This window comes from Rhineura floridana, chromosome 3, assembly GCF_030035675.1.
Source record: "Rhineura floridana isolate rRhiFlo1 chromosome 3, rRhiFlo1.hap2, whole genome shotgun sequence".
NCBI classification, from domain to species: Eukaryota; Metazoa; Chordata; class Lepidosauria; order Squamata; family Rhineuridae; genus Rhineura; species Rhineura floridana.
The window spans coordinates 18,035,038-18,056,454 of record NC_084482.1 but is presented as its reverse complement, the minus strand read 5'-3'; the positions used below and the strand labels follow the sequence as shown (position 1 = coordinate 18,056,454).

Sequence of the window (21,417 nt, the reverse complement as noted above, 5' to 3'; positions counted from 1 at the left end):
GAGTACTACAGATGCGGGTTATGGGTGTCTAATGGACAGAGTACTCATGAGTGTTCTAAGGGAAGGCCTGAGCTTTGAGGCCATCTGCTGCGTCAAAGTTCAGACTTGGAAGATCTGAAGCCGAAGTGTCCCTAAGCACGTGTAGAGTGTCTTCCCCTGCTCCCTCTCTTTGTCTACCAGATCTTGAGGGATGCTCTTGTCTTTATTTCTCCGCTTGCTCCATGTTAAGTTCTGGTTTCTTTTAACTGAGCCTTGCAGAAAGAGCTCAGGTGAAGCCCTGCATATGTGTGCCTTTAACCTCTGATATCCACATGTCACACCTATTCTTGTCCTATATAAGCAACTGCTTATAGCAGGGATAGTCAATGTGGTGCCCTCCAGATGTTTTGAACTACACTTCCTCATAATCCCTGACCATTGGCCATGCTGGCTGAGGCTAATGGGAATTGTAGTCCAAAACATCTGGAGGACATCTCTTTATCACAGCTTATACTAGGAAGCATTGCACTTAGGAGCATGTCTTTTCAAGGTATCTCTTGCTCTCTAGTGGCCACTGAGAGCATTGCAGTATAGATGGATACTGTGGTGCTTGCTCAGCTGAAGTGCCCTTCTTGTGATGATGCTGAAGTTGGTTACTAGCTCCTAGTTCCTTATTTGCTTGAAAGTTGAAAGTTCAGAATACTAAAAAAGAAGTTCACAGCTACAGCAACTTCAAAGCAAAGTGAACATAAAGTTAACATACATGTTGGACAGGGGGTTGGACTTGATGGCCTTATAGGCCCCTTCCAACTATACTATTATATGATTCTATGTTAAAATATATGTTGGGGTACATCATATCATATATCTCTGTGATCTGAGGGCTCTCTCCATCAAGAACAATACATTTATTGCATCAAAATTATCAGGATTCTGAAATGCTCATAAATGCATAATGATGTCATAAAATCAGAAAAATAAGTAACTGGGAGTGCCCATCCCAAAATCTGGTCTGGGCCAGGACAAATCATACACCCCCTGCCCCAAATGATAGGGTATCTTCTATGATACTCCAGTGCTTACGTCCTGACCTAGAGCTTCTGCTGGGTGCTAGGCATGGATAAGCACATCTGTGCATAACCCAAAGAGACAAAAACATGCAGAAAACAATAACTGGGGGTGCCTACCCAAAAATCTGCACTGTGCAGGACAAATCATACACTCCAGGAAAGGGGAGGGTGTCCCATATGAGATGCCAATACTTCCCACCTAGCCCAGAGTTTCTGCTGGGCACAGGGCACTCATAAAGGCATCTATGCAGAACTAAAATAATGAAGAGTAAGTACAGAAAAATATGTAATTTGAGGTGACCACTCCCAAATCTGCTGTGGGCCATGAAAAATCATTCACCTGAGCAAAGGGGAGAGTGTCCTCGACGAGATGCCACTGCATCCTGCCTAGCATGGATTTTCTTGTGGACACACAGAATGATTATGGGCATCTATGCACAACAAGCAATATAGAAAGTATATAGGGAACTGCGGGTTCCCACCCCAAAACATGCCTTGTGTACTACAAGTCATGTACCCATGCATACGGGAGAGGGTTCTCACCCAGTTCAGAGCTGCTGTTGTATGTATGGCACAGACAAGGGCATATATGTATTAGAAAAACAGCAAATATATAGAGGAAAGAAAATAAGAAACTGGGGTGCCCATCCTAAAAGATGATTTGGGGCACCACAAATCATACTTCCATGCATCTGGGAGAGTGTGTTCTATGAGATGCCATTCATGCATACTTCAGAGTGTCATCTATGAAATTACATCTTCTTGAAGAGATCGTTTGTGGACCCAGCCACGTGTCTTCCTGTCACCAACACCAATGGCTTTTTAAAATAATAATAATTGAGCTATAACAAGGTAAGTAACAGGGAAGACCAATACAAAAATTAAACAGTAAAAAACTCCACCAGAGATCATAATCACCAGCCATAGGCACTCGAGTGTCATAGAGGACACCTTATCATTTTCTGAGGTGTTTGGTTTGTCTTGGCCCAGAGATTTTGTGGTGAGCACCCCCCGATACTTATTTTTTCTTTGCTTTTTGACTCTTTTGGTAGTGCATAGATGCCCTTATCCATGCCCTGCACCCAACAGAAGCTCTGGGCCAGGTGGGAAGCACTGGCATCTTGTAGACGATTTTTCCTGGCCCAGAGCAGATTTTATGGTGGGCACCCTCAGTTACTTATTTTGTCTACATGTTTTTGTCTAGTTTGGTTGTGCACAGATGCCCTTATCCATGCCCTGCACCCATCAGAAACTCTGGGCCAGGTGGGAAGCTCTGGCATCTCATAGAGGACACAGTTCCCTTTCCTGGGGTGTATGATTTGTCCTGTCCCAGAGCAGAGTTTGTGGTGGGTACCCTCAGTTACTTATTATTTATGATTTTATGACATCATTATGCATTTATGAGCATTTCAGAAGCCTGATAATTTTGATGCAATAAATTTATTGTTGTTTTTGACAGGGAGAGTCCCCAGATCATGGAGATATATGATACGGGGTATTACTCCAACATATATTTTGGGGTTCAGAGTTATGTTAACTTTGCTTTGGAGTTGCTGTAGCTGTAAACTTTTCTTCTTTTTTAGTATTCTGAACTGTCAAGCAAATAAGTAACTGGGAACTAGTAACAAAATTCAGCATTGTCATCTTGTGGAACTCCCTCCCCCCAGGGTGACTCACCTAGTGTCCTTGCTGTTGTCTTTTTGGTGCTAAGCAGGGACCCTTTCCTTGGAAACCACCCTGGAAGTAGTGTTGAAAGACAGTATATAAATCCTCTAAATAAGTAAATAGGTGCTGGATCTGTCATGTTATTTTAACCTCAGCATTGAACACTGTGAAGGATACTCTTTTCTGCACAGTTTCCCAACTCACTCACTCTGAAGCTATCAAGCCATCCCACAACATAACCCTACTAGCCTCTCCTGTATTGTCTCTCCTCAACAGAATACAACATCAGTGCCCTGGTCACCATAGCAACAAAGACCTTTTTGCGCTATGACAAGCTGCAAGCACTGATCAACAGCATCCGCAAGTTTTACCCCACTGTGCCCATCATCATTGCTGATGACAGCCAGACCCCTGAACATGTGCAGGGTCCCCATATTGAACAGTACTTCATGCCCTTTGGCAAGGTATGGAAACCAGCTGCGGGAAGCCTCGGGCCTAACAGGGCCAAATTTCTGAATGTTGTGCTCTCGGGATGTCATGGAATGGGCTCTTGGGGACCACGCTCCTGAAATGGAAATAGGGGGATGGGGCTAACAGACACTGCTGTGCTGGGATAGCTCGATTGTCTCCTTCTGTTTGAGATTTTCATATTTCTGCATTCCAAAATTCATTATTAGGGTGAGTGGAAATCTCTCATAATTTAGTTATCCGTTATCATGCATTAACTGTACTCACAGCCAAGATGGGTAAAGAGTGGCGTATCAATGCATTGTTATGCATGCCCCTAGTTCATATTAATGACTGTGATTACAGAATCAGGGAGTAGTTTTAGTAAATGTGAATTACTTTAATGTGGAATACAAGGGTGCACTCTTGTATTCATGGTACATGGTGGCTGAATAAGGCCCCAATGCTCAGGCAACACCAGGCCAGGGAAGTGCTGTAGCTGGCAAAAAACAGTGTGGAGGGTCATCATCTGGAGGCTCATGAGTCAAATCTGGGAGCCCATAGAAAACTACCAGGTACCCTAGTTGGTGACCAGAAATCTTGATGTTGGGGAGAGGGAGGGGTAATACTTGAGTTCATGGGGCCCAAGGAGGAGGTATGATGCCCAGTGATTGAGCTATGGTATTAAATGATAAAGTGCTTCATGGCAAAACAAGATGGGCAGGTGGCAATGCCTGTTGTTGTTTTTTGTCACGGGGAGTGACACTACCAATGTCTATGAATGGTGCTTCTAGGACTTCTTTCCTCCCTTTCTAGGGCTGGTTTGCTGGCAGGAACCTTGCCATTTCCCAGGTGACCACAAAATATGTTCTGTGGGTGGATGATGATTTCATCTTCACGCCTCGCACCAAAGTGGAGAAGCTGGTAGATGTTCTTGAGAAAACTACCTTGGATTTGGTAAGTCCCTTCCCTGTAGTTGCTTTTCCTGCCCCTGGAAGGTAGGGTATGAGAAATGTATGGCCCTCCAGATGTTGTCAGACACTAATAAGTCCCTGCCAGCATGGGACTGATGGTGGGAGTTTCAGTCCAACAATATCTGGAGGGTCGCAGGTTCCCCATCCTCAGTCTAAAGAAATGGACATCTCTCTAGATCTTTTGGTGCCCATTGTACAATATGGTGCCGAAATGCAGCATGTAGCGTTGGGGAAAGATGTTGGTAATGAGGCCTCAACAAACATGGCAGTTGAGGGGACGTGGACAGCCATTGGGGTGGTGGAACCTGAAATTGTAGAGAGAGCCAGGAATAAAGGAACCTAATCTAAATTATGCTGAAGTTGGTTCCTAGTTTCTTAATTGCATCTCCTAGTTCAGTATTCATATGGAACTGTGTTTTTGAATAGTGTTGCATTCCATAACAAGTGTTGAGTGGATCCTGAGAACTAGATGGAAGGGGCAAACAATGGCGATGGTCATTGCGTTCGTTCTCCATAAGAAGAGCCCTGTTGGACCAAAGGCCCTTCTAGTCCAGCATCCTGGTTCCCAGAGTGGCCAGTTAGATGCATGTGGACAGTCCACAAGCATTACATGAGGGCAATAGCCCTCTCTCACTGTTTTTGCCCACCAACTTGTATACAGATGCATGTACATAGTACATAGCTATCATGATTAGTAGCCATTGATCTCTTTATCCTCCATGAACTTTGTCTAGTCCACTTTTAAAAGCCATCTATGTTGATAGGCACTAAAAAAGTACTTTTATACATCCTGCATTTTTCAATATTTAGCTTCATTCAATGGGTCTGGTTTCTAACACTTCCTCCACACCATGCATAATTTTATATACCTCTATCATATACCTCTTACTTTCCTTTTTTTCTAAATTAAATAACCCAGATGTTGTACCCCATCCAATGAAGCTGTAATGAAGGACAAGCAAAAGGAAGTACTTCTATGCAGTACACAGTTAGAACTGTGGGATTTGCTGCCACAGAATGTAGTAATGACCACCAACTTAGATGGCTTTCAAAGGGGATGGGAATTCTTTGAGGATAAGTATCAGTGGCTACTACCCATGATGCCTCCAGTACTGGAAGCCGTATGCCTCTGAATAAAAGCTGCTGGGAATCACAAGTGAGGAGAGTGCTGTTGTACCCATGTTCTGCTTGTGGGCTTCAAATAGGTATCTGGTTGGCTGCTGGAAGAAGAGGATGCTGGGCCAGATGTGCATTTGGTCTGATCCCACAGAACTCTTATGTTGTTTCTTCATGGGGGAGTTGCTCCATCCCCAATAATGTTAGTTGCCATGGGAATTGGGGCATCTGGCTAGCTGCTGTTGGATCCAGAATAATGAACTAAATGGGTTTTCAGTCTAATCCCATCAGGGCCAATTCTCATGTAAATATATGCCCATATCATCAGAGACTGTTCCTGTATGTCTGGCCAAAAGCTGTTTTGGGGGTTTTGTTTTGTTTTGGGGTTGGTTGGTTTGTGTATGTGTATGTGGTTTTTAGTGGGGGGTTTTGCATCCATCTCAAATGTCATTTCTTGTGCCTGGCAGGTGGGTGGAGCAGTGCGAGAGATTACTAGCTACACCGCCACATACCGGCAGCAAATCAGTGTGCAAGCTGGCAGTGAGGATGGTGATTGTCTGAGAATCCGCCAGGGCTACCATCACATCATTGAGGGCTTTCCCGACTGTGTGGTTACTGATGGCGTGATCAATTTCTTTCTGGCACGCACAGAGAAGGTTCTGCAGGTTGGCTTTGATCCTCGCCTCAAACGTGTTGCCCACCTCGGTGAGTAGTGCTGGCACAATGGAAATGGTACGTAGCATGTACTGTATATAAAACAAGTTTTGGCCTATCTCTAGGGGTGGCACTAACCCCTTCTGTATAAGGTGGCCAAAGAGTATTGTATGGAGTGTACAATTCAAGTGGTGTCAGTGGAGGCTGGCCCACTGGGCTACTGGGGCGCAGCCCTCGCAAGGAGAATGTCAGTCAATTCTTAACACACACACCCAAAATCTGAAAACTACAATTCTTTCATATCCTATCCACATTTTATACTTCTATTTGAACTCAGAGAAGTTCTGCAAACATTTCTGTTCATCTACTCTTCTCTGCCCAATCAGGTCTCTGCAGCACTCAGCCAATCCTAATCCAAGAGTATAGCTATGAGAAAGAGGTCCCTCCCATGTGTGTCTAGGCAGAAAACCATGTAGAAAATTGAGTAGCGGGGCTGCCAGCGTTCCAGCCTATTCTGGGGAGGGCTCTTCCTCCATCTGTTGTTATGAGGACTAACCAGCAGTCTCAGTATAGGCCCAGTAGGGCTGCCTTGAAGGGCAGTCCGAGCATATTCAGAGCTGTTTTTTTGAAGGTCACACCTCAAAGCACTTTATAGACAGACAGACAGACTGCCCCATGGCCAAAGCTCTCTGGGCGGTTTACAATAATTAAAAACAAATATACAAATTTAAATACACATCTTTTAAAAACAATTTAAAACACAATTTAAAGCAATATAAAACACATGCTAAAATGCCTGGGAGAAGAGGAAAGTCTTGACCTGGTGCCGAGAAGATAACAGTGTGGGGTCCAGGCGGACCTCGTGAGAGAGATCATTCCATAATTTGGGGGCCACCACTGAGAAGGCCCTCTCCCTTGTTGCCAGCCTCCCAGCTTCCCTCGGAGTAGGAACCCGGAGGAGGGCCTTGGATGTTGAGCGTAGTGTACGGGTGGGTCCATATCGGGAGAGGCGTTCCATCAGGTATTGTGGTCCCAAGCCGTGTAGCTAGTCAGGGGAAGGGTGTGGTTGCTAGTTTGAGCAGCATGGGTTTTTTTTAATATTAGTTAAGAGAGAGCAATAGTGGTCAGAATGTGTGAGTATCTTTCTATAATACCTATTTTTTAAGTAATAATTTACATTTATTTTGTGAATGGGGAAGCAGGATTGGGAGGAGAAATGATGGCTGGCTTCTGTGTGTTGCAATTTTCAACATTTGTGTGTTAGAACTAGAGTTTGCGTCTCTCTAGGTTTAAGAGAAGTATGGAGGTTTTGCATTCCTGTTTTTCTTTAGGTTTTAAAAAATGCTGTCTGTGCATTTGGTTTGTTGGCTACTGTGAGAAGCGGATGTTGGACTAGATGGGCCTTTGGTCTGATCCAGCAGGCTCTTCTGCTGTGGTGATTGTAAGATGTCCTGTTTATGCAAAGGATGCCTGTTGTGAAACCATCGTATTAAATGCAAACAGATTCCTTGTTGGTGAGGCAGATGCACCCTGTGTGTGTTCATGCCATTTATATCTGAGACTTATTGTTCCTAATCATGTTTCTTCTGCTCAAGTCTGTGAGAGAAGGCCATGTTTGTTAGGAGTTGGTGCTAATAGTTAAACTCCTTAGGTTGCATCACACGTTGACTGGCTGCAATATTGTCTGCATGTTTTCCTTCTCAGTGAGCCAATCTCTTTGCCTTTATACCTTTCAAAAAACACTTAACTTAAAAATCCTTCTCTCTGTTACTGGCTGTGTAATGTTGGGTACAGTACTCTGGTAGCCTTTTGATCAAAGGGGTAACCAATTAGCCATGGCTTACAGCAGAAATTAAATAAATAGCACTTTAGAGGCTAGCAGATGTATTATTCCATAAGCTTTTATCCATTACCAAAAATTAGCCCCCAAAAGCTTATACTATAATAAATAAATTGTTCTTTAAGGTGCTTGTACTGTTCTTGTTATTTTACTAAAATTGGACTATGGTCTACTTTACAGGGTTGTTGCGAGGATAAAAAAAACTATAAAACACTTTGGCAAACTTAAAATGATGTTTTAAAAAAAGTACAATGGTGCAGAGGATGGTTCAGGGGCGAACTTGGCGTGCAGAGCCTTTATGTAGTACAAGCTTATGGACTGCACCCTGTCTGCGCATCCCACCCACGCAAGCTTGTCCTAGCAGACAGCCACACATTGGATTAGCCAAGGACCTACATGTAAAATCCAATGTTTGTAGGCCTGATTATCCTGGTTTTGTTCCAGATACTTTTTTCCTTGAATTTTAGGTTAAGCTTTTTTCATGATTCCAAACTTGGGTGCCCTCCAATTCAAAACTGGGATCAGGCAGGCTGGAGTGATACTTTTTATTTTGTTTTATTTCTTATTTGTCAGTATTATGTTTATAATATAATGAATATTCCTGCTTTCCTCCAGAAAGCTCATTCATGCATCTTCTTTTCCCCATGTTATCTTCACAGCAACACTGAGAGTCAGTGGCTAGCCAACTCACACAGTGAGTTTCATGGTTGATTTTAACCCTGGTCTCCCAGGTCCTGTTCCACTTAATATCCCTCTACCTTATTCCACATTCTGGAAAAAAGATGTCGAAGTTAATAAGCTGGAGGAAGGTAGTAATTTTTTCCCATAGGTCTGGAAATATATGAGGTCCCTTGTTAACAGTCCGATATCACCTTTAAGACTAACCAGTTCAGGCTGCAATCCTGTCCAAACTTACTGAGTAATGTACAGTAGGGCCCCGCTTATACGGCGGATTAGAGACCAGGCCCCCGCCGTAAAGCGGAACTCATTGACTATAATGGGTCGCGTCACACGAAAATGCCGCAAAAGCGCAAAATCTGCTTTAAAACAGGGAATTTCCCCTAATTGAAAGCCACCGCATCAGCGGAACGCCAGGAAATGGAACGCCGTAAAGCGGGGCCCTACTGTATGGTTATTCTGGAATAAATCCACGATAGAAATTGTTACCAGCAGGGACATTTTCTGCACCAACAGTTAGGTGCTAAATATTAATAAAACTGCAGTGTTTAAGTGTCCACTGTTTCTTTGCAAAGGAAAAGGATAGGGAGAGAACAAGAACAGTTGGGGGGCACACAACTTTTCTCCCAGCAGAGAAGCAACTTCCAGCAGAGAAGCAGGAACCCTTCTGAACCAAAGTAAGACACTTTTCAGCTTAGGTAGATACTATTTGTAAAACTGTAATGCTTAGGTGTCCACAGTAGCTTCGCAAGGGAGGAGGATGGGGAGAAAACCAGAATGTGGCCACCCCCATGACCTGAGTGGTGTGCTCAGAATCCCTTGTTATATAGCAGTGCAGTGCATGCTTGGGGCATAAGCATGAATACTGGCGATGTCTGAATTAAGTTTCATTTTTGGCTACATGAGGGCTTTCTGGCTAAAACCCAGAAGACCATCCTGATCCTTCTCTCTCCCTCTCTTTCAATATAGAATTCTTCATTGATGGCCTGGGTATTCTGCATGTGGGATCCTGCTCCGATGTGGTGGTGGACCATGCCTCAAAGATCAAGCTGCCATGGCTAAAGACAGAGAGTGAGAAGCAATATGGCAAATTCCGCTATCCCAACTCAAGTGACAACAGCTTGACCACCAAGCAAATCTTCTTCTACTTCAAGAACCGTTTCAAATGTATGACCGGCAACTAGTTGTAGTCGCTAAGGTGTTTCATCTCCCCCTGACAACCAGCTATGTTGTCAGACAATTGGGCCTACCAATCTCAGGCAGCCTGTTCTGGTAAGTGGCCGCAGCCCCGGGCAAATGGTCTTGCCTGTCAACTAGCCAAACCTCCAGAACTCAGGGAGGCCTCAGCACCCTCAGGCCTGAAGAGCAATTTGGGAAATGAGCAGCCACTCCCACTTTTTTAAAAAATGTCTTTTCTAACATGATGGAGAGACTGTGCTATTGCTTGCTTCTGAGCCTTGCTGATTTGAAGGTGTGGCCTGTTCTTGTATTTATTTTACCCTGTTATGCATCTGAACTGAAGAATCTTGGATGGGGAGTGATACCTGGGGAACCCTGGGAGTTAACTTTTTTCTTTCGTAGTTGGAAGCAACCTTCCTCAATTATTTGTGGGCTTCCTGCTCCCGTTTCACACCGCGCGCACACACAATACTTTCTCCAGTGCCACAACTCTTTGTGCCAAGTCTTTAAATCTTTCCCCACTCCATGTACGCCCTTAAGCTGGTGCCAACCTGGAAGATTTTGAAGTGCCAAAGACTATAGTGATTGAAAGCAACCACCAGGGGAAAGCCTTGAGGTAGGCATTGCAGCAAAGCAACAGTAAAGAAGGACAGCAGGGAGCCACCAAGCAGCATACTCCCAGCTCAAGGCATGTGTGTCTAGGTTTGCCGATTCCGGCAGAAGAAGTGGCCTGTTTGCTCATGGAACACAGAGGGGAGTGGGGGGGGGGAAGGCAGGTGTATTTTCTAATGTGGCAGAATTTTTATATTCTGAAGTAGGAAGACTTGTGTACAACAAACTGCAATGTTTTTATTTCAAACTCCATTTGCTTTCCCCATATTCCCAAGCCTTTTCTCCTTTTGCCTCCTTGGTCCGAATCCTGCAACTTTCTGCATTCCTGCTTTTCCTACAGCTGTTGTTTGTTTTGGGTGGAAGATGGGAAATAGTTTTTCCTACACATTTTCTTCTGATGCATGGGCTTGGTCCCTCTCGTAGGTAAGAGCAGAGGCAACACCCAGTCAGGCCACCCTGTTATCCTTATCCCGCCTCTCACCATAACCTGTGCACTCCCTCCTGGCAGTCTACCTGGAAACTATTCTCCTGCAATTGACCTTAGAGGTGGGAGTATTAGGGACAGAGAGGCAACCACACCACTAGCCAATCAGGTCTAGACACTGAAGCAAATATGAATTGGGAATAGATGTAGAAGTTGCAAAAGTCAATGTGGCTCAGGCAGTATTGACTGCAATGCTCTTTAACTGGGGAACAACATGTACCAGAATTTCAAGTATATTTGCTGTACTATGATAGCCACCTCTCCTATCTCAATACGTGGATCTTTTAGTTCTTCTGTGGGCATGTCAATTGATCCAGTGAAAAGTCTTCTTCCTCAGAAGGGTGAGCACAATATTTTCCTGAGAGCATTCTTGTGCTTTTCAACTACATCCATCAGATAAGCAGGAACCTTGGCAGGTAAAATACCTTGTTTTGCTACAGACAGAACTCTCTGCCTTATGATCTCCGCCATGCCCCCTCCCTGACAGGCTTCCGCCGAGAACTGAAAACATGGTTTTTTAGGCAGGCATTCGAGACCTCTGTCTAATTTAGTTTAAATTTTTGTATGATGGGGGTAGGTTTGGATTTAGTATACTTATTGTTGTTCGTATTATATGTTATATTTTACTCTATGTTATATTTTAGTCTATGTACGCCGCCTAGAGTGGCCGTTAATTCGGCCAGATGGGCGGCCTAGAAATAAAATTTTATTATTATTATTATAAATCCTCAGCTTTTCCTCCTCCTACCCCTCCAGACTAACTCGCTTTATTTTATAGGGTTGTATCTTGTCCCAGAAGGATGATGTCTTGTCTCTTTTGTGTTACTTGATCACCATTTCAAAAAGAATGGTCAAGTACTGGGTCATCTGAAATAAGGCATTTTCTGGATTATGCCCAGTCAAAGTAAGCTGTAACTAAGGCTAAAATACTTAGAAGTAAGCCTCATTGAAGGGAGCATAGCACAATTGTTTGACTCAAGGAAATCCTCTTGAAATCAATATGACTAAAATTATTCACAAGTCTCTTTATGCATTCAGCAGAATTACATGCTTAAGGCAGTGTGTCTTTCACTGCTCTCTCCATGTGAAGAAAAAAACTTCGCTTTAGTATATGTACTCTTCATGTAAGGGAGATGGATTTTGCATCACTGCCATGTCTGTCTGTTTAAACTGGGGTGACACACATCCAACCCAGCACGTCCCCCCGCTGCATCCTGCAGGAAAGTCTTTATTATAAAGTCTTCAGCAGAGTCCAACAGTAAAGTATATCCTGTTCGGTAGCTTTAGCTATAGCCTGGTGGGGAAGGCATAGCTCTTTAACATAAGTGAAACATGGAATCCCTATACTTGTCCCCTCCCCCAGGTCAAAAACATGCAAGAGTTACTTGTTTCTAAAACACTGGCATTTTGATTTTGAAAAGCTATTGTGTTACAGCCTGCCCCTAATTAATCTAAACAAGCAAATAAATACTTAGGTGGGGCACACTGAATACGGTACGAGTTCAACTTATGATACTATTTCTGGTGTTAAAGAGATCTAAAATTGAGAGCAGAAGTCCTCCTTGTTGGGGGAAGCTGCCTAAGCCAAGTGAGCCTCATCCTCATTTTTAGCATTCTCACAATAGACCTGCAGTTTTGCTACTGTCTAACCAAGTCAGGTGGAAAGGCAGCATATCAGATTTTAGGGTAGCTAACTATGGACTTATCAAGCAAATTCTTCAGTGCTGGGGTAGGCAGTCCTTTTCTCCAGAGCAAAGTAAAGAATTTATGGAGGACAAATGCCTTCTTACAAGGGTTTGCATCAAAGGCTCTGTTGTTCAACAGTTATACATATATATATGTATATGTTCTTGCCCCAATGGGTATCAAGGCAGCCTTGAGATAAAAGAATATCTTCCTACCTACCCATCCCACCCCACTCCCTTCTGCATCCAGCGGGGAAGGCAGGCACTGGGGGCTGCTCCAGCTTCAATGAAAAACTGAACAGAAGTTGCTACCTCATTCCATGCTGCTCCTTCATACACCCCCCCCACTCCCTTACCTTAGTCCTATGAGCTGAAAACCCATCTGTCCCTTTTCGCAATTACTTCAAACAGATTTTTTTTTCTGTATAAAGGAAACCATTTGGGGAAGGAAATAAAGTTTTTGTGTGTTTGTTTTTTCAAAAAAAAAATGTATCGTTGGCTGTTGTAATTAAACATTTTGATAATGGCCCAGAAGGAAGGAAGCTGGGACAGGATTGAGTGCAAAACAAACTCTCCCTCTGGTAGTGAAATAGTCGATTAATTCAGACTACAACTGGCCATGCAGGCCTTGGCCAGAGGGGGAGCTGTTACGTTGTCCTGCTGTCTCCTTTCCTCCCTCTCTCTGTCCATTCCCGACAAGCCAGCCCTCTGTAGTAGCAGGTAGGGCACTGTTGGTCTCTGAGGCAGCCAGCTGCCTTTAGCATTTCTCTGTGATCTCAGATAGTCCTTGTCCTGGTACGCATGGGTTCATAGATACAGGAAAGAGTTATACCCAGATGGTCGGGTCCTTCAGTTCCACGCTTTCCTGAGCAGAAACCAAAAAGAATTTTGCATGAGGCTGTGTACCGCATAGCAGCACTCTCCCAGACCTCACTGCCTCACACACACACCCAGCTGCAATATACGTGCATGATGGCTATAAGAATTACTAAATGTATGTCAAGGGCCTTGAACACTAGACATGCTGTATTGTAAAATGTCAGGAGCAGTGAGCAGTAGACTCCATAGAGGATGTTCTATCAGCTTCTGCAATGCAGGGGTTAGAAGAGAGTGCAATAGAAAGGCGCTCACCCACCTCTGAGGGTTCGCTCTTAAGAAGAGAAGAGTGACCACCAACTCCCTTGCTCTTACTCTAGAACAGAAGTAGCCAATGTGGTGCCCAGATGTTATGGACTACAACTCCCATCAACCCCAACCAGCATGGCCAGTGGTCAGGGATGATGTAGTCCAGAAGCATCTGGAACAGACCCTATTGGATACTTCTGATTTAGAGTGCTCCAATTTCAGCTGTGCACAGACCCAAGAGTCTATATATGGGATTGCATGGAAACCACAAAGAACCGCTCTCATTTTTCAAAAATATCTACAAGAGATTCTCTTTGACCAGTGGCTTGCCCCAAAAAAGGTTGTTAAGCCAACACTGAATCAGTCAGAGCCACTTGCCTATGTAGACAGAGTGCTTCCAGATGGGGGTAATATCTTCTAAGTGGGTAGCTGAGGTCTGATTTTTCTGTGTGACTAGCTCCACACAGGCAGTTTGACTTCTGCTTTGCATAGTTATACTGCTGTTTTCTGCTGGCACCAGGGGGCAGTCATTGAGAGAGTATTCCTGTACTCTGTGTTCTGGCTCCTCACCTGTCCTTCAGCATGTACACAGGTATTTTTAATTTAATTTTTATTTTAATGTTTAATTTTTTTAGATGAAATCATTTTAAGTTTGCAAGAGCAAATATTACCAGCCCTTAGTTATGTTTTACTATGGAAACTTGTGCTTTTTTGGAAGGTGGGAATGGGAATTCATTTACCCAGGTCTTGCACAAGACTGATATTTTAGCTATCCTGAAATTCTCATAAAAAGGTCTTGCTTAAGATCTCTATATTAAAATATTTTTAAAGTCCTGATTATGTACTCCAATTATAGATTCCAAGCTAGTCTGTTGAGATCTTGAAAGAATAGCTCCTCCAAACTGGGGTTCACAGCAGGCTTGGAAATAGACACGCTCTTGTCATTTGGGCCACTGGAAGTAAAATGGGTGAGTTGTACTCTGTTTAAGGTGCAGTGGAGGTAAGGGTGTGGCAAAAGAAACTAGCACTAAAACATCATACACATGACAAACAGCCTACAAAAATGTGATAATTAGGTGGTGACTGCAGATGTATAATGCATGCAGTTAGAAAATCCAGATTAATGTCAAAGGATAGGTTTACATTTTGACAATGTCATGTGGGTAGCGTGAAAAACTTGCATGCATGAGTAGCACTGATTCAACAATAAATCTTCATCTAAGGCTATGGGTAAACCAGTAGATAAAAGCACGAGAATGTTTTTCTGGCTGCATTTTGAAGTGACTCTGTCCTCTGCTGGCCACACCTTCCACACTAATGACTTCAGTGATGGGCCAATCACTGTCTCTGCCTGAGCCTACAGCAAAGCATTTCCACTGGCCACACCTTGGAGGGGCAATGGGTTGATCTACCAATCAGGTATGAAATCTGTCTGAAGCAGAATTTTTTTTAAAAAGAACTTGAGTCGATCCAACCAGGTTTTAGAGTAAAAAGGGGCAGAATTTGGCTTCTGTCATGTGGCCCTGTTTTCGGAAAACAGGTGGAGATGAACTGGAACCTGCACAACAGTATGTCTACCCTGAAAAGCACCCAAAGCCCATCTCTTCCAGCTGGCAGATGAAGTGATAAATCTTGGCCTGCACCAATCTATTTAGGACTATGGATGGGAGTTCATTGGATGGAATGCTCCCTCATATAAAATAATATCCCTACATATAGAAAATGAGAATATCAGGGAGAAGGCTTGCCTAGAACACTACTACTCCCTGACATCTAGCTTTCTAAGTGTAAAATGCTTTTGCATGTGGGGAGAATTCACTTATGTGAATCTATACTTGCAATCTCAAGTGGTACAGCCTTGCCACCACATTTGCTGTTTGGGAAAATGGCTATTCCCACCTAACCCCTCCCCCCTCTGCTGGCTGCAAAATTGGTTCTAGAGGAGTCGGGATTGGAACTGTCAACAACAAAGCCTGGCTGCACTCTCAGCCTCTTACCATAGTCTGCTGGAGGTATGAAGCCGCATCATGAGCTGTGACAAAAATCTGCTGTGGGGGAAGGTGATGGATAAGGCCACAGGAGCTCAAGGTCTGTAGAACTTTAGCTAAATGGAAAGGAGGAATAAAGAGGTGGGTGAAATCCAATTCTGCGTGTACATGTTCACCAAGAGGTGACATGCATGTATGAAGCAGGTGCCACCCCTCAAAAATACTGCAGACAGAACCTTCCTATCACTTTGCTTTTCAGCTGAGTCAGTTCATACATTTAGTGCCAAGTCATCAAGTGCTGAGCATGCACATGTGAACCTTGGGACTTAGGGCTAAACTACAGGAGATGATGGTAGAGCTGTGCTTTCTCTACATTTTTGTAAAAAAGTGCTAGCGGAGGGGATGCTTCAGAGCAGGATCATAGTCTGAGATAAGTTATTCCCTCTACAGCGTTTCCCCTATGAAAACCACCACTGCTGCCTCCCCTAGCTGTTATTTCCTCCTGTAGAGAATGGATAACCCACCACTCTCACTATGCTGGGTTTTTAACCTGAATTGCATAATCCCCATGGCTGCTTTTTACAAAAAAAATTTTTTTAAAAAAAATGGGATATCCATCACAGATCTGTTGTCTCATCTAGCTTGGCCCTCAGTCGTGCAAGCTCAAGTGGTTGAGGAAGAATGAGACACCACTAGTCCCCATCAGAAAAGAGAAAAACTCAGCAGATGTGCATCTTGTAGGAGAACACTAGTCAGGGGCTGTGATTGGCGGCTGCTGCCTGCTAAGTGTACAGCTGGTGGCAAATCCAGGCTTGCTTCTGCATAATGTGTAAAATGGGCTAAGCTTGCCTTTTTAAAAAAATGCATGTTCTTTTTCTTGATGACATTTATTTTTACTTTATATAAAAAATTAAAACCAATATAACAACCAAGCAATACCAAGATACATTAGAACAAGATGTAGTACATAATTCTTTCTTGTGCAAACATGCAACTTTAGTTTTAAATACAACAACCAAGAAGTCAACTAGAGAAGAAGGAAGGCTGCTGGCACCTCCTGTGTCACTCACCGTTACAGGCAGCCAAATGCATCCGCACACCTGCCTTTTGGCATTCCACACACACCTGCAAGGCACAAGAAGCCATTCATTGGGAACCTCAAACGATTCCTTTTAACCACAAATTGCCTCAGTGGGTCCACTGATTAACTAGGGCTGTATGCAAAAGGCCGTTTAAAGTGAATTCGATACAACTCATATGTGAATGGTTTTTGTGCTGTCCGCATCCAAGTCTAGTAACTCAGAAAACAATTTTTTTAAAAAAATTAAATAAGCCACACACATAGGTAAAAAATACGTGTGTACATGGACCTCAGGCTTCTGGAACTCCAAGAGAGTGGGGAAGTACTAACTGAAGGGGACAACACAGTGCAAATAAATCCCATCAAGCACCGCCCCACGAGTGTGGATGGGAAACACTGAGATAGAGTTCAACTGAAAACACTAGTGTGGACAAACAGGCACAAAAGTGCAGATGGAAAAATCAGATCTGTGTGACCCATATGCACATTAACACTCTGGTGTGTACCTAGGTGGTGCACTGTGATCACCTAATCTGCTACAGATATTTGTGCTCCTGTTATTAAATCCAGTATGCAAAATCCTGACTCCAAACTGTTTATGAGCAAGTTTCATAAATAAATCCCTGGACTACCTACACATTCTAGGGACCTACTCTGTTGACCTACCAATAAGTTTAAAAGCTTAATTTAAACAAGAGCCATGTTTAAATTGTAGAACCAGTAACAGTAGCTGACGGATTCATTTCTGCACAAGAAAAGATAAGGGCTGGCCCTACCATTAGGCAGAGTGAGGCAGTCACCTCAGGGAGCAGATGATGGGAGCTGAAGAGTGGTGGCAATGTGTTGGAGGACACAGATGTATGTGCCATGTGAGCTGCCTTGTGTGTCACTTAAGCTAGTCTGTTATCCTCAGAGTGGAGGATATTGTCCCATCACCAGTGTTGAAATGGAACTATCAGCCTAGTTGACATCTGTACAAGGATGGGGGTATCATCTTGTCTTTTGCCTCAGGCAACAAAATATCTTGGGCCAGCAGCCCTCCTACTGTAGGGCCAGTAATAACTGCCTAAATGGGATGCCACTTGGGAACCACATGGAAGCTACTCGATGTACTTGGCACCAATGGAGGATTTCCACCTAATACAAATAGCAGCATCAGAGGAGAGATTGAGGCAAGGGAGGAAAAGGTTACATTCTTCCTCTCTTCTTGGACCCTGTTAAATATTAGCGCTCTCCCCCCGGCTATTTGCACTTTTTTTTTAAAAAAAATTCACATTAACTACACTTAACAACCAGTCTGGTTTGGGCCTGAGATGACAGACCCTTGGGACATCTACAGAGTGCCCCATTGTATAGGCCATCCTCTGGGTGTTGGCTAGAGGGCAGGGCACCTGGACTGGGAGCCTGACCTCTAGATAGTCTCAGCATTCATACGTCCTGACTGCAAGTACTTCACCACCACGTTGAACACGTGACCATTTGTCCTTTCGTACCTGAATAAGGAGACGGGCCCCAGCTGAGTCAACAAAAGACACTCCACTGCAGTCAAGAATCACAGCCTGTACTGTCATGCCTGGAGAAGCAAACAAGACAGCCACAATCCACAATGAATCCACAGTCTGAGCTCAGTGAGTTTGTCATATGCCACTTTGTACATGCTCAAAAGCATTCCCATCCCTAACTGGTTTGTAAACGGGCAGACATGAAGCTCTTTTTCACATGTAAAACTCTATTCATTATACAGTTTTTGATGAATGCTAAAGACACACCTCTTTACCTTGCCCTTCAGCGCCTGAGATGTATGTTTTCAGAACCCACCCTGTTCTTGTGGTCAAAATGTGTTTTGATTCTTTTTAATATTGGATTTTAGATTTTGTAACCTGCCCTGGGACCTAGTGGTGAAGAGTGGAATAATAATAATAATAATAATAATAATAATAATAATCCAGCTGTACAAGCACAACAAACTTTCCTCCAACTCAGCCCAACAAGTTCAGTCCCCGGCATCTCCAGGTAGAGCTGGGAGAGCCACTTCCCCGAAACCCTCGGGAGCTGCTGGCAGTCAGTGTAGACAATACTGAGCTAGATGGACCAGTGGTCAGACTCAGGCTACACACACACCGTACATTTAAAACACATTGCTTCCCACAAATAATCTTGTGAACCATAGTTTATCCCTCCCAAAGCTATAATTCCCAGTACCCTTAACAACCTACAGTTCCCACGATTCTTTGGAGGAACTTACATGCTTTAGATGTGCTTCAAATGTATGGTGTGTATGCAGCCTCTGTGTAAGACAGCTTCCTATGTTCACAAGAAAGACCCTACTAACTCCTGGCACAATGGTCTAATGTCATTGAACACACCATTTAGCACTGGGGTAGGCAGATTCCAGGCTTCTGAGATACACTTCGTATTTTACTAGAATGCCAAGTTCCACCGACTGAAGCCAGGTGCAAGAGAGACACACTAGTTAGACTTAAAGAATGCTGAGCCCAGGATTTTGTTCTGAAGACCAGAAATGAATGGAGCTCACATTCCAGAAACCACTTCTGGCAAGCTGCACACATGCTTTCTTCCTTTTAGCAATATAATTTGGAATGTGTCTGTATTTCGTTGGTATTGTTTAAACAATTGGGAGTCAGAAATTCTTGCTCATCTACGTCAAATAACCTAAAGATCCATCAAGAGATCCTATCTACTTTCTGGCCATCTCTAGTTTAGCAAATTGTTTTGGCCAGAACTGTGCTGAGAATCAAGGAATTCCAGAATACTGTCTGGAATTCAGTATCCTCAGCAGAATACAGGAAAGCAGAGAACAAAGCAGTTTTTCACTCCATGGAGTTCAAAATGCATGTTTGCCAAGGAATATTTCCCAGGAATAAGAAATTACCCTTTGCTTACCTGAGCCAGGCTTTTTGTCCAGGACAGAAACGTTGCTCTCCTGGGAAGAAAAACAGCAACCATTAACCTCCATTTAGCTGGTGGGAAGAATTCAACTTAAAAATCTCCAACTTTAGGCTTGTTTATCATTATTTATTTAATATATTTCTATCCTGCCTCAAATGAATTTTTTAAAGACTGTTGGATGGTCAGTTATCCTATGACAACAACCTCCCCTCAGCGTTTGCTTTTTAGCTCACTAGAGGCCAGAGTGGAACGTAAGAAGCTGCCTTAGACCCTTGGTCCATCTAGCTCAATCCTGCCCACATGACTGGCAGTGGCTTTCCAGGGTTTCCAGATGGGCCTTTCCCAGTCCCATCTGAAGAGTGAGCCTGGGACCTTCTGCATGCTCTGCCCTGCCACTGAGCTATCCCCCTGACACAGTCAACTATAATAGTTTTTCTTATGAACAGCCCAACTTAGCTTCCAAGAGGGCATGGCTAAAACATCTCGAATTCTTCCATCGTATCAAACATATGAAGCTGCCTTATGCAAAATGAGAATAATGAAACAGTGCATGGTGGGTGGAGGTCCATTACATCCCCTGAGCAAGTGAATATCCTGAAACTTGGGAGCGAGAATTACAAATATTAACATTTATTTATTTATTTTTGAATGTATATCCCACCCTTCCTCCCAAAGGAACCCAGGGAGGCAAACACACCAACACATTTTAACAAACAAAAACAATCTAAAATTTTGATTTGTATTTAAACTTTTGCACAACTGAATTTAGATGTTCAGTATATGCTTTGAGCTACTGGTGAGCCAATTTGTTGTTCCATTTCATCATATTTTGGGGACGTACTGGTTTAAAACTGGAATGGAGATTTTTCTCCCCATGGGCTTTGACACAGGAAGTGAGCCATCAGAGCAAAAAGAGCTTTAAAATATGCCTTATAGAGTTAGAACACTGGTCCATCTAGCTCAGTATTGTCAACACTGATTGGCAGCTGCACTTCAGTGTTTCAGGCAGAGCTCCTTCCCAGCCTTACCTGGAGAACCTGGTACTTTCTGCATGCAAAGCATGTGCTCAGTTACTGAGCTACGGCAGGTAAGGAATGGGTGGATTTTCCTTCTCTCCCGTGTGCTCCATTTAACCCACCACTATCACTTCTGCTTTATAGCAAAGTGGGCAACCTTGTGTTTAATAAAAACTCATACCAGTCTCATTTGGTCCTTGGCTCAATAGACTTCTTAGTTTCCTGTTTCTACTGAATCAGGCTAATGGTCTATCTCAGACAGTATTGAAGGCTATTCTGCCTGGCAAGAGTTGTACGAACTGAATTCTGCTAGTACTATTGACATTTTTATCCCACTCTTCAGCTGGAAAAGGTTCCCAGAGTGGCTTACAAATATCAATGAGAAGGCAGTCCCTGCCCTCAGGCTCACAATTTGAGAGTCACTAAACAAAAGGAAAAGGGATTGGGAGGGATAAAGGGGGGGGAGAAAGCTTAGGGGCTAATTTTTAATTAATTCTATCTGAATTCAATTTCCCCATTCCCCCCCTCACTCACGCACTCTCTCTCTCTCACTCACTCACTTGCTCTTTCTCTCTCTCTCTCCCCCTCTCTCCCTCCCTCCTCAGTCCTTCACCAAGAACATTACCACAGTGCTGATGTCCATCTTGATCCCACTGTCGGGACCTTGGTCCTCCTGCTTCTCCCACTCTTGGTCCAACCCCACAAGTTGGCTCAGGGTGTTGCGAAAGATGCTGCAGTTCCCGTAATAGATGGGGGCCTGGTAACTCAAAATCTTCACACCTGGGATCTCAAAGCACTGAGAAGCAGGAATGGGATAGATAAAGAAGGTACCGATGCATCATTGTGTTGTTATTTGCCTTCTAATTGCAATGACAGACTTCAATACCACCAGTATTACAGTTTCACCATCAGTG

At 43.6% G+C, this 21,417-nt stretch overlaps 2 protein-coding genes across 12 annotated transcripts in view; one reads left to right on the top strand and one right to left on the bottom strand.

Annotated features, from left to right (window-relative positions):
• Positions 1-11,423, top strand: part of B4GALNT1 (beta-1,4-N-acetyl-galactosaminyltransferase 1) — a 45,009-nt gene extending 33,586 nt beyond the window's left edge. For all 8 annotated transcript variants that reach the window (XM_061614696.1, XM_061614697.1, XM_061614694.1 and 5 more), the window contains 4 exons: positions 2,991-3,178; positions 3,978-4,118; positions 5,719-5,956; positions 9,393-11,423. In XM_061614696.1, coding sequence (XP_061470680.1) covers positions 2,991-3,178; positions 3,978-4,118; positions 5,719-5,956; positions 9,393-9,607 — 782 coding nt within the window. In that variant the 3' untranslated portion in view covers positions 9,608-11,423. The remainder of the gene's footprint in view (positions 1-2,990; positions 3,179-3,977; positions 4,119-5,718; positions 5,957-9,392) is intronic.
• The window catches only part of LOC133379434 (solute carrier family 26 member 10-like), a 78,804-nt gene continuing 67,842 nt past the window's right edge, over positions 10,456-21,417 (bottom strand). For all 4 annotated transcript variants that reach the window (XM_061614689.1, XM_061614688.1, XM_061614687.1 and 1 more), the window contains 6 exons: positions 21,129-21,299; positions 19,482-19,521; positions 18,071-18,150; positions 16,567-16,621; positions 15,506-15,612; positions 10,456-13,248 (listed from right to left, as the gene is read on the bottom strand). In XM_061614689.1, the coding sequence (XP_061470673.1) occupies positions 13,210-13,248; positions 15,506-15,612; positions 16,567-16,621; positions 18,071-18,150; positions 19,482-19,521; positions 21,129-21,299 (492 nt within the window). In that variant the 3' untranslated portion in view covers positions 10,456-13,209. The remainder of the gene's footprint in view (positions 13,249-15,505; positions 15,613-16,566; positions 16,622-18,070; positions 18,151-19,481; positions 19,522-21,128; positions 21,300-21,417) is intronic.